We start from the raw sequence: 13,801 nt of genomic DNA, 5'->3' as shown, positions 1-13,801 counted from the left end.
GAAAAATGCGGATTACCATGCAAATGCAGTCCAACCTGTACTGTCGATGTATGGGATGGAACGTGTTCTTTGATTTTTAAATGCCCTAAGACCCCTGAGACCCAGCCCACCAGCTGCAAAAATAAATTAAGGGTGCTGGAGACCACACTTTTTTTTTTAATCTTGGAAAAATCAGCAGATCCATCCACAGATTTTTCAGAGAATTTAAGAAAAAAATGTTTGTTAGCCCTGGCAGGTTTCTTGGGAGATCCATGGACCAAGGGAATTCCTACCCTGCCACCTTTTCTTTATTTTGTGATTTTTCTTTGAGAGTCAGCTGAAGGCAAGTCCCAAAATGGCTGCTTACACTTCCTTGGTTGCCAACACTTCCTTGTTGAAGTGGTGGCATTCAATCAGATCTCAGCATGAGATCTCCTTTATCTGCGGATTCTCCACATCTCTTGAAATCCAGATGTTTAACCTATAATATTTCTAAAGCTACTAAACAGATTTACACCAAATCACAAAATGCACACTATGCGCACCAAGATCTATCTTTCTGCCAAAATTGGTGTAACTCTGTTCAGTGGTTCGGGCTGTGGTTGTGTCTAAAGACCCTTTAGGAATTAACATGGGAAACACACTTTTTATGAGCCATCCTTTTTCTTGGCCTCTGTTTGATGGATCATTCTAAACTTTCAATGCGGAACAAGACCCTACAGGACAATTTTTAAAAACAAAAATTGTGAAGATTCGTCTAACTTTGCCAAAAATATAGGTAAGTCAAAAATGCTTTCCTATGAAAACTATGTCCCAACTATAGCTATACGTACACCTATAACTCTATATATACCTATACCAGTAGGATATAATATATATATATATATATATATATATATATATATATGTATAGATAGATAGATAGATAGATAGATAGATAGATAGATAGATAGATGTAGAGAAGGTGTTCCTGATTATGATTGCTGGTTCACTATGACAAATGCAGATCACCATGCAAATGCAGTTCAACCTGTACTGTCAACCACATCTAAGTGTGGGATGGAATGTGTTCTGAGGGTGGCAACTGCCTCAGATAACTCCAATGAACAATTGAATCTAGATTCAAGTATGCCAGAGAATACAGGACAAATGCCCAGGAATGGCAGAACTTCCCTAAGTATGTCCATGCCTTTAAAGTTTAAGGATTTGTATGTGCATTAACTTATTGTTTAAGGTTATTATATTGTTAAGGTGGAAGATGATGTGTGTCATGTTACCACTTTGTTCTTCCTTTATTTCCTGTATTAATGTTAGCATATTGTCTTACACCATGTTTACTTATGGAGGGCCTCACTGTTCTGCATTCCTTCTCCATGGTTTCGAACTACAGGTTCCTTAGTTGTGGTTTAGAATTCATGGAAGCATGACATGCAGGATGAGGGCTCCTGTTATGAATTAAGCCTTTTCAGCTTTATTGGACCTAAGTGCATCTTGTTTGAATGATTACAGGCACACCACAACAACATTGACAAAGGATATTTGGACAGATGTACAAAAATGCAATTTTGTATTTCTTAAATAGCAACTTGATAGAAATTACTATTTAAGAATTGAAAAGTGCTATGTACAAATATATTGATTTTATAATAGTGATTCCTACAAAGTAGGAATCGCTCATAGAAAATTGGTATTAAGAAATCCTATTTGAGTCAATGAGCCGGTTTTGCATTTCCTAAATAGTGATTTCTTATAAAGAAATTGCTATTAAGAAAATGCAAAACCAGTGATGGAAATGGGAAAAATGCCCCCCCTTGGTGCTCTCCAAAAATAGGGGTGCACCTGCAGAGCACACACATGCCTAAGGGGCATGTGTGTGCTCTATTGCAATAAAAAAATTAAAAAAAACATCTTGAGGTGCTTTTTTTAAAATTGCACTTGGTTACCACTGACTTCAAGTCGTTGCAATTGCATCTCCAAAATGCCCAAATCACATTTTGGTAATGCATGGTAAATCAGAGTAGAAAATGCAAATTGGTAATCCCTATTTGCATTTCCTATTCTGGGAATCACAAATTGTGATTTCTACAGGGTAGAAATTGCAATTTGCGATACTTTGAAGGCCTTTGTACATTATAAAAGCCCAGTTTGCATTTCTTAATGGCCCAAAATAACGATTTGGACCCTTAGGAAATGGAATCAGGCTTTGTACATCTGGCACATTTCACCTAAGGGATATTCAGTCTGAGATGTTCAATATAGGGTTCCTGTGATTTAAACTCCAAAGTATATAATCCCCTTGCCTTCCACCAATACGAATACCAGACTGTAGCAAACACCCTAATCCAAACGAGCATGGAAAGAGAATCCTCAACAGCACCATCGTACGTATGAATACGCGATCCATACGGGGCACCTTGGAGCATGGCCCGGTCCTGGGTCATATACAAAGCAGTAACAGAAAGAATTATTCTCTCATCTAGACATTGGGCCACCATCCAGATAAAACAAAATGAGTATAATTTAAAGAGCAAGTGGTATCTAAAATAGTCTGAGGACAAGAATCCCTTCAGCAACAACAAACAACAACAAGCTGTGATTGCAGCATACAAAGAGTTTGTAACAAGGTAATGTACAGTAAGCAAACATGGCGGTAATGCATTCAATCATTGACACTAAGGCCCATATTTATACTTTTTGACGCTAAACTGCGCTAACGCAGTTTAGCGTCAAAAAGTTTTGCGCCGTCTAACGCCATTCTGAAGCGCCATGCGGGCGCCGTATTTATGGAATGGCGTTAGACGGCGCAATCAGACCGGCGCTGCCTGGTTTGCGTGGGAAAAAACCACGTAGACCAGACAGCGCCGGCGTAGGGGGAAAATGGCGCATGGGCGTCTTAAAATGGGGCAAGTCAGGTTACGTCGAAAAAATCGTCTTAACCCGACTTGCGCCATTTTTTAACGACGCCCATCCCCCATCAACATGACTCCTATCATTGTAAAGATAGGAGTCATGCCCCCTTGCCCAATGGCCATGCCCAGGGGACTTCTGTCCCCTGGGCATGGTCATTGGGCATAGTGGCATGTAGGGGGGCACAAATAAGGCCCCCCTATGCCACCAAAAAAATATATAAAAAATAAAAAATTATACTTACCTGAACTTACCTGAATGTCCCTGGGGTGGGTCCCTCCATCCTTGGGGGTCCTCCTGGGGTGGGCAAGGGTGGCAGGGGGGGTCCCTGGGGGCATGGGAGGGCACCTGTGGGCTCATTTTGAGCCCACAGGCCCCTTAACGCCTGCCCTGAGCAGGCGTTAAAAAGTGGCGCAAATGCGCCGTTTTTTGCCACGCCAACTCCCGGGCGTCTCTTTTGCCCGGGAGTATAAATACCACGTAAAGGCCTGGGAGTCATTTTTTAGACGGGAACGCCTCCCTTGCATATCATTAACGCAAGGAAGGGGTTCACGCTAAAAAATGACGCACATTCCAGGAACTTTGGCGCTATTCGCCTCTAACGCCATAGTATAAATATGGCGTTAGTTGGCGTTAGTTTTGCGTCGAAATTGCGTCAAAAAAAACGACGCAATTTCGGCGCAAACGGAGTATAAATATGGCCCTAAGATTCAAGTCACAAATGTGGGCAACCTCTTACCTACTGGTGGCCTATTGAGTGGTATCCTTGTGTTTAAGGTATAGTTTGATTAACTCCATAGCAGTCAGGTTGTGTATTAAATTACTTTTACTAAGGATTTCCACTCTTAGGTAGGCCAAAAACAGCATGGAGTACCTGACGGCCCTTGCACATAGTTTATTTTTCACTTCTTCACATGGTCTTGTAGCCTCCTGAACCATGGAATTAAAATCAGGGTAAAAAGCAACCAGGGAACCAGCACAGTGGAGATACGTGTTGGCCTTATTAAGATGAAAGGCATGGATGAATGTCATCAGCTGGCCTTCCTACTAGGCAGGGCCCCACATAAGTCGTGGCTGTGGTATAGGCTGTGGCAGTTCTATCAGGCCAGAGGGGATGGTCTCTCCCAATGGGTAGTGGCATGTTAGGGTCAGAACTGGCGCATAGCTGGTGGGATCCTGGTAGAAACAACACCCTACTAAAGTGCTTGCACAAGCTCTGCTAAGCTGCACAGCTCCTGCGGTGTAATCTCCCTAGAAGATGTCAAACCATAAAGTATAGTCCCAGACAAACCGGAGACCCATACACTGGTAACCATATGTAAGTTGTTGCCTTCTTCAGGACATCTGGTTACACTTTTCAGTAATTGCAAAGCATTCTGGCCTTTCCCTTGTGGATCATTTGCAGCACACCTATCCGGATCTCTGCTGTTTTCAACCCATAAATTAAAGGATTTGCTACAGGTGGGAGGAGCAGGTATGCATTTACCACAAGAATGTGAACATAAAGTGGAATACTAGTACTGGATCTGTGCAGGCTAAGGGAGAACGTAATAGGTATGTAGAAGAGGGACATCACACAGACATGGGCAACACAGGTGCTGAAGGCCTTGAATCTGTCTTTGCGTGGAAGTCGCAGTATGGCCCTGAGTATCAGAATGTAAGATAATGCTATAGTGGGAATATCTATTGCTCCAACAAAGAGGGTAATAGCTGCACCATACGTACTATTGAAAGTGATGTCAACGCATGAAAGCTTCACTACAGCAATGTGTTCACAAAATGAATGTGGTATGTATGTGCTACAAAATGGCAGTCTTGCTGCAAAGATCGTCAGTGGGACAACGATAATTATTGACCTTGACACAGAAGCTATGCCTGCTTTTGCTACAAGTGAATTTGTTATGATGGTGGAGTATCTCAGAGGGTTGCACACGGCAACATAGCGGTCAATTGCCATTGTTGTAAGGATTGCAGACTCCACTCCTGCAAAAGCATGCACAAAGAACAACTGAAAGAAGCAGATACTGAAACTAATTTCCCTATGATTGAACCAGAAGCTTCCCATCATTTTTGGAAGGATGGAGGATGATAAAACCATGTCAGAGCAGGAGAGCAAGGCAATTATTAGGTACATGGGTTTTTGAAGGCTCATCGTTGATTTTACAGCTAACAGAAGAGTGCAGTTTCCCAGAATCGTGATAACATAGATGACTGTCAATGGGGCAGCAAAAGTCATGTGGTACTTCTCCAGGCTAGGGATGCCGATCAAGATAAAGAACGATGGTGTGAACCCAGTGTCATTGGCAAGCATCTTGAACTATGAAATATTGTTTATGCCTGGAAGTAAAAAAAATGCAATTTTCACATGAGTACCTGGAATGGTATGTTTTTAACAATGTAAAATATGTTACATAAGGAACTCCACATAGGTGCAATCAATTCAATGATATGCCTGATGAATACATGGAGTATAATTTAAAGTATCTTGGTAACACTAATAAGGGCCGCATTACAAGTTTGCCAGGTGAAATAATCCGCCTGCCAAATTTCCGCATTCAGGAGACCACCAGTCTGCCCGCTGGCCCAGCAGGAAACTCACAACAACATTGATGCCGGCTCGTAAGACGGCTGGTGGCAAAGCTGTTGTGCGTCGGGTGCACCAGTACCCGTCTCTGAAATCACTGTCTGCAAAGCAGACAGTGATTTGTGCGACGACTCTGGCCGGGGGGGCCCGCACTGCCCATGCCAAGTGCATGGGCAGTGCAGGGGGCCCTCTGTCTCTGCCAGCCTTACACCGCCATGTAAACACTGGCAGAGAGAGGGCTGTAGTCCTCAGGGCAGCGCTGCATGCAGTGGTGCCTTAGCAGATTGGGAGCGCCAGCACCGGCAGGCCGTCGGGCAGCTGAAAAGTGGAGGTGGTGGTGGTCCAACTGTGGATGAACCGCCACTGTAATAATTTGGAGGCCGGACCTCCACATTGGCAGTGGTCCGTCCTAGGACCACCAGACTTGTAATGAGGGCCTAAATCTATGAATTTGTTCAGGAATGGAAGAAGTGTTAAACCTGAGTGGAATCTATTGAACGAACGTCCTCCACCAGGCTGTCCCTATGGAAGAATAAAGTCCACTGATGGGTTCACTTCCAAAATGAACCTATGTCTTCAGTAAAACAGTGGTTCGACCATTAGCATACAATTCCAAATCACAGGGCTTGTACAATGTAGCATTTTAGACTACTTGTAAAGCAAGCTTCATCTAGTATCAATTATACCTTTTATTTCCAGCTACTTTATACAAGTCTGGGGCGCAAGAAACTATTTTTCAATCTGCTTTCTTCTTTGCAATCCCTAACATATCTTAGATTTTTTCTGCCCCAAACGTTCTCTCTTATTCATGCCCCAACCTCCACTTCTTTATACTATCTTGTTTTATGTCTGAGTCTTCCAAGCAAGGTCCCTTTTCATAGTTATTGCATGTATATATGTATGCAGCACTACTAGTTTAGTGGAGACCTGGATGGGAAGCAACAGAGCACTGAGCAACGCCTTGAGCCCAAACCCATTGTTAACAGTCATACAGTGACTAGGAGAGCCCTATTCTATGAGAGGTAGTGCTCATAATAAGATGTAGCATCAACTTCCTTTTGTATTACTGGGTTTTGGAGAAAATCTGATATTAGTGGGGATGTTGTTCAAGATCCTGGGTGCATCAATAAAGAAGTGTTGCTTTCCTTTTTCCCTTCTTGCACCTCTATGTCTCCAGTCTGGTAATGTTACACATCCTGCTCTAAGCTTGTCCATATGTTGTGTTTAGTTGCTAGGTCACATGTTAGGTTGTCGGTTATAATATGACTACAGGTAATGAAGCTAATTTTCAAGATAGTATAGGCCAGGAGATGAAGCTAATATAATTCCTAAATATTGGAGAAATACAGTAGAACATTCCTGATGACCTGCACTGCGGTGAGGAAGATACATTAAAAGGTTGTGAGCATGGTATTTGGGAGGCTATTGACATGTGGTAGAGGACCAAATATAGTACTTGCGGTTTGGGAGAATTTGTTTCACTGTTTTCAGGAGTAATAGCTGGTTTCTGAAGGTAAGCTATTTGGGAAGGATATGAGGTTGAGTGCAAGTCATTAAGCATTTTGTCGCAGCTTGAAGATGACGCCATGAGATTTAGGTAGTTACTGCACATCCAAGACTGGATTATCTCTACGCAGGTTTCCGTTGCTGGATCTCATTGGGATAGACATTTTTGAGGTAGTGTTGTGTCCCAGCATTGAATTGCTGGACCTTGATGTTGAACAGTATGGATCCGAGGAGCTCCATTGTCAATGTGGTGCTTCTACAATTGATTTTAGCCCCTTTTGGAAAAATCCAGGATGTGCCTGCCACGCATAAATTAATGAATGAAATTCAAATGTTGAGAACATTGTTACTCTTCTAAGGTGCTTGGCACTAGGAGAGCAGGATTATTTAATAGTAGCTAGCGAGTGGGAATGGCCTTGCTATCAGTTCTTTGAGGGAAACAGAGTTACTGACAGTGTAATTTTGAAAAGAAAGAGTTCCACGTTATAGTAGAAATAAAAAAGAGTGACAACCAGTGTGGATCTTCTTGATGGTGGATACAGATAAAAGATTTGTTGAGATAGAGTGTAAGGTTCTAGAAGGATTTAAAGACTAATGTGTTCGTGAACATGTAGAGATCTTTTCTTGTGAAAAGTACAGCACTCTAACAATAATCTACTTTACCATAAGGAGCCAGCAACTGTGGTCAGAGTGGAGGAGACTGGTGCTTGGGCAGCAAGCAGTGCTTATGTTCTGCTAGGAAGCTGTGTTCTGCATAATTTGAACATGGTGGATACGATATGCTGGTAGCTGTGGATATTGAGAGTTGCCACAGACAAGATAAGATAAAATGATTTCCTGCAGTAGTGTCTTACTGTAACTAGATATTAGCACCTCATGAGCCAGAAAAGGAGAGATATTGGCATTTCTCACAAACTACTAGTTCACTTTTTGTGACCTCATAAAGAGAATCATATTGATGGTGATATGCCATGGATAAGGACCTCAGTTCTGCTTTAAGAGAACTAGCTTTCATTTGTGCCCCAGCTGCTAAAATGAAACAATAGAGTGACATCAGCACTAGGCATAAATAAGTAGCTGCAGCAGTGGATGAAAAAGGCAAGCAATAAGAAAATAGAATAGGGTTTAGAAATTAGCCTTGACGTATTCCACAGAAAATAGGTTCAGAAGAACATCAAATTCAGGTGAGATGGACCTCTTTGGACCTATCTGATAAGAATGATTATTAGCCTGGTTAGAGATTTATGGTGGATGCCTCACCAGTCAATGAAGGTAATACATGAGGAGTGAGACTCTGTTTTTGAGGCTGCACTGAGACTTAACTGATTGAAGCAGTCCTATCACTTTGATGTAAAACCCCTCTAGTTTTCCTGTGACTGCCAGTAGAGTCTGAGTATTATGCAGTGAATGGAAGCCTGATTTGGTGTTGTCTAATGGATTTTACCGCTCAATAAACCTGGATAGCTGAAAAAGATTAGCTTGGTAGGCTTTTAGAAAGTTATGGAGTGGAACCCCATGCAAGTGAAATTCAATATCTTATTAGAGTTCCTGTTGTCTTCTAGCTCTGTGATGTCTAAAAGGACTGAAATAGTGTTACAAAAAATGAAAGGAAGAACATTCCATTAGAATGGGTTGGGGAATGAATGAGAAGACATAGCAAGGACACAACAAGCAAAATAAGTAAAGAAAATGTTAATGGAATGCCAATGTGATCAATTAGACCACAGAAATAGGAGAGTAAGTAGACAGGTTTCCCAATAGTGAATACAACATCAAGAATACAGCCAGGAAGGAAGATAGACACCAGAAGCTATTGTCTGAAACTGAAATAAAAGAGTGAATCAAAGTGGGAAGTAGTCCCAGTGGTATTTAAAATAGCAGGTAGAACTGAGAGAATGGATATGAAATTGGCAAGAGATTAATCAAAATTATGGAAGACCTTAAAAGGTGATAGTTAAGTATGCCTGAGATGCAGGATGTGCCACAGTATTTAGTCTGAATAAGAGAATGTCAGCAAAGAACATGCTGTGTGATTTTGTATGCTAAACAGCAACTGCATTGCAATGTATAATGGCAAGTCTACTGCCTCATATGTTAGTTCTGTTATGTAGAATGATTTTGAAATGGAGCTTGATGACAGGATCAATAGCTCTATAGAAGGAGTCTTTTACCTTGTGTCAATAAGAAACATCAAGTCCACCTGAAAGCAAATGATTAACTAAATTATATATATTTTGTGAGAGGACAGAGAGCGTATGTTTAGCAGTAAGGCAGCGTTATTGTTTTTTTTTCTTTAGTTTTATGTACAGTTGGAGTGAAGAAGCAAGTAGTGGAAAGGTCGGCTTTAAGGATGTGCCGACAGGGGGACACCTGCAGTAGCCAAGGAGAAACTAAGTAAAAGGATGATTGACGCTTGCAACTATGATTGGAGTCTGACATTCCTTACAAGGGTGGGTGAGTGATGCAGAAGGTCTTGAAGTCAGAGGTTCTGGCACAAAGTGCACTGTGGCTCAAATGGGTACAGGGAGCAACACACTGCACCGAGTGTTTTCAGGTTGAAAACCACAGCATTCTGCCTCAATGACATGATGAATATATATGTAAACTTACAAACTACAAATGGAATTATTGACTAACTGAGTGCTACAAGGAACATTGAGAACATGTTTGCAAGAATGCTTACAAAGAGATATAGAGGGGGCACTTAACATGGGTGTGTCCCATGAAAAGGTGTGTCTTCATGTTCCCTTTTCAATTGCTGGATGGATGGAACATTTATGATGTAAATGAAGATTTTGTTTAAGATCCTGCTGCAACAACTGAGAAGGCTTACCTTCTAGAAGTTTCCTTCTTTTCTAGCCTGGGAAAGGCTTTGCTGTTCGTATAGCTCGCCTACCCAAGATATCTAGTTGTCCGGCAATGTTTGCAGGGATGCTGTTATTGAAGACTGTAAATGGACTTGAAGAAAATATAGACCTGAGGAAAGAGTCAGTGGAGTTCCTTCAAAGTTGAGGTAGTGTAATTGAATTTCTTCTTAACGACAGTAGTCCTGAATATGAACAACAACACAGAACAGCCTACTGAAATATCAAGGTCAAAATATTGACTAGCAAAATATTGTGAACCTTATAATTTTTATTAAATCAATTACAAAAGTTTAAAAAACTAGGAAATACAAAAATCTAGGTTACAATATTATTGAGTTTTAAAATTAATATTAGTATTAACAAATTTGATAAAGACAAAATAGAATGTAAAGAAAAATTGATATGCTGATTTATTTTATAATTAGTATTTCAAAAATATGAATTTTAATTTGCAAATAATCAAAATAATAACTCATATTAAAAAACATTTAGTTTATATGACATAGATGAATTGATATTTCGAAAAATCTATATATCTAAAAATAAAAATAACAATAAATATCTTCACAAAGAAACTAATTTTCACATTTTTCAAAATATAAAATATTTTTCTTCTAAGTTTAATAAAATATATAACTGTAAAATATTGTTTTAATACTTTTTTCATTTTCAATAAATTAACATTTATTTTGTGGATATATTTACTATTCCCAATCCAAATTAAGAAACTGGGGAAAATGTTGAACTCTGCAGGACTGGGGGGTCAGATTTACTATACCCACTCCAAACTAATCAACATTGGGAAACTGCTAGACCATTCTAAAGAAAGTAACTTAGGGAAAGTGATGGACAGTTGTGTGTGTGTGTGGGGGGGTCCTATTTACTACCACACATGCAAAATTAAAAAGCCATATTTATAACCAAGTCATGCCGCGCAGCGGATCAAGTCGCCTTGCTGGACTGTGTGACAGAGAAAGGGCCTTTTCCCCAGTTCTGGCACTCTTTTGGAAGTTTAGTGCCAACACAGGCACCTTTGCACCATGGTGCAAGAGTGCCTACATTGAATGCAGGACTTTTTATGCAGGAAGGAGTACCTTCCTGCACAAAAACAATCCCATGATGCAGATTCATCTATGTATGTGTACTACTAGCTATTAGTGCTGCAGAATGCAGCACACGTAGAAAGAGGAAGTAACCAGGAGAAATAACAATATTTCTACGGGTTGCACCTCACCTGGGAATGCATAGCATTTTCAACCATTGCCTCGTTTACCAGAATTACCAGTTCTGGTAAATCTGGTAATGCATCAAAATCCATGGAGTTTGCATAGTAATACCCACACTGTGCCCATGAAATGCCTTCCGGGGGCGGAGTAATACAATGCAGCAATTTGTTATGCATTGTGTTACTCCAGATTTATGAAGCCATACAAGGCCACCTTAAATCTGCCTTAAGACATGTATTGTGCGTGCACCACCTTGTGTAGTACAAGCGCAATGCAACTGGGGCCACAAATATGCCTGCAAGTGTAGAACTCAGAAGGGGTCAGATTTACTATTACCACACCAAACTAAGCAACATTTAGGAACGTGTTGGCCTCTGGTTGAAGGACAAATTGGAGGGGTCAGATTGCTATTTGTACTCCAAATGAAGATTTAGTATTCCCACTCCAAATTAAGTAACATTGGATGACATGTTGGATTCTTGAGGGTTCAAGGGGACAGTCATATTTACAACTACAACCCCAAAATATTCAACATTGGGGAAAGTTTAGGACTGTGGGAGGGAGCGGATTTACTATTCCAGCTCCAAACTAGGCAGCTTTGGGGAAAATGTTGAACTTCGTTGAGTCAGATTTACTACACCTACTTCAAACTAAGTAAAATTGGAGAAAGGGTTGGATTTTGAGAGGGCAAGTAAAGTACTCCAAATTAAAATAAACAGCAATGTAAAAGTAGTTATTTGCCAATGAACTTACTTATGATTCATCCTCCAAACTAAGAAACATCAAATAAAAATGAAATGTATTCAAATAAATGAAAAGAACCCAAAAATAAAAATATAAAGTACAGAAAAACAAATGAAGACACTGTTGTGGTTATCCAGGCATTTAACCTACAATCCTTCGTCTAGCAAGGCTCCTCCTCTAACAGCAGGAGTGGTCACACATTACATTCTACTGTGTTTGTTGTGTTTATGATTATATAATTTTGTGATGATCTCATCCTCTACTTTTAAATTCTGTACTAATATTTTGTTTTTATGCATTGACTATAAATATTTCTGTACAGTAAACACTGATTGGTACAAAAGTAAAAAAAAGATAGCAAAATACAATTTAAGTTTAGAACATGTATATGTTAAAATACTGCCCTCCTACACCCCCTGTCAAACCCACCAACCTGAAACTTAAACAAAACACACCCCACCCAAAACCCCTATAGAGCCCAATATCTCAAACAACATTACAATTGCAACTTTTTTTTATTATAGATGAACGCTTCTTACCAAGGGTATGTGAAATTGAATAATTGTTACCATAACAACTTCATGAAATTACACCTTTAGAGAAAAATCTGATTTAAGGAAACCTCGTGAGCATATGCCATGCATAAAAAGCCAATTTAGATGCTGCCAGAAGACCGGTTTTAGTAGAAAATGCCTCCCATCAAATCATTATTTTGTGGAAATATGCTTTCGGCACCCAAAAAAGTATTTGTGTAAAGTGCCATTTGGGGAAATTCTGAAATTATACTTGTTTTGCCAGCATAGTTAAAATGTTTTGGGCTCCACTCTTTATTGTGGAGAGTGATAACCATTTATGCTTCATATTGACAAAAATATGAAAGCTTATGTTAATGCATTTTTCAAACATACACATTACAAATCAACACTCATCCCCATAGGCCACTTAAAATCCGTGGTAAAAGTCCTAACCCTTTCTAAATTGGACTAAAGATTCTTCATTGCTATTGGTATCCCAGATCCTACCTAGATCTCTTAAAAAGCTGCTCTCAAGGGTATAGGTCATTGATATCTGGTGACAAAAGATACGACCACATTATTCCAATACTGTTCTAAAAGGCTTCCAATGGAAATGAGAAGTGTATTCTAACTAGTTTGCATCGTTCATGAGACGTGACGTAGAGAATCCCAAAGCTCTGTAACTGGAAAACCTTTCATATCAAATGGTTCAAAATCAATGTAAGCTCTCTGTTGCTGGAAATACCAGCATTCAGAAAAGAACCAGAACTCAAAATCAATCTTTTTTCTGGGAGTGGAACTAGAGTCTGGAACTCCTTACACCCTGGTCCTCTCAAAAGAAGGGCTTTTGTACAAAGTGATGTTGTCTGGCTTTGCCTGTGTCATTGCTTTGCCTTTTCATTGTTTTATATATATCTTTATTACTGCTTAGCATCCCATTAGACTGGTGGGTTCGGTTTGCACTACACCAAATTACAAAATAGGCATATAAATAAATCATTACACTACTTCAAAATATTTAAATTAACTTAAATTAATGATGGTTGATTTTTGGAAAATTGTTTCTTCTCTGTCTGAGCCACGGCAACACTGTAAACTAGAACCACTGTGCTCTTCCCTCTTGCAGAGTCTGTAGTTAGATCCCCTTGTATAGAGCTCAGTTGGATTAACCTTCAATGACAGCCATTAATGACACTCTGCTTGCTGTTTTTCTTGTCCCTAAATTCTGGAGGTGTTTCTTAATAGGAAATACATGAAACTTTGGAAAGAAACATTTTTATATGCTGTTACCTAGTGGTCTGTGTGTTTTAAAAGTGGTCAGGAAGAAGATATGTAGCATCCTGCACTGGTAGTGCTTGCCTTTGGTTGAGATCTTTAACATTGTTCTGAGCCCCCTGAAGAGCTCCTGAAAGTTTAGGAGGATTTGGTGTACAAAGATGAAAGGAACCTAGCTCTGTCCACACTCTCCTAGTC

General features: G+C 40.0%; 1 protein-coding gene across 1 annotated transcript; it reads right to left on the bottom strand.

Annotated features, from left to right (window-relative positions):
• Positions 1-4,243: 4,243 nt before the first annotated feature.
• Positions 4,244-5,197, bottom strand: LOC138249403 (olfactory receptor 52E4-like). The gene has a single exon (XM_069203364.1). It carries the CDS (start codon positions 5,195-5,197, stop codon positions 4,244-4,246), a length of 954 nt encoding a protein of 317 aa, XP_069059465.1.
• Positions 5,198-13,801: the final 8,604 nt, after the last annotated feature.

Source organism: Pleurodeles waltl, chromosome 8 (genome assembly GCF_031143425.1).
Source record: "Pleurodeles waltl isolate 20211129_DDA chromosome 8, aPleWal1.hap1.20221129, whole genome shotgun sequence".
Lineage (NCBI taxonomy): Eukaryota > Metazoa > Chordata > Amphibia > Caudata > Salamandridae > Pleurodeles > Pleurodeles waltl.
Note: the sequence above shows the minus strand (reverse complement) of the source record. Positions and strands in the feature narration are given on the sequence as shown.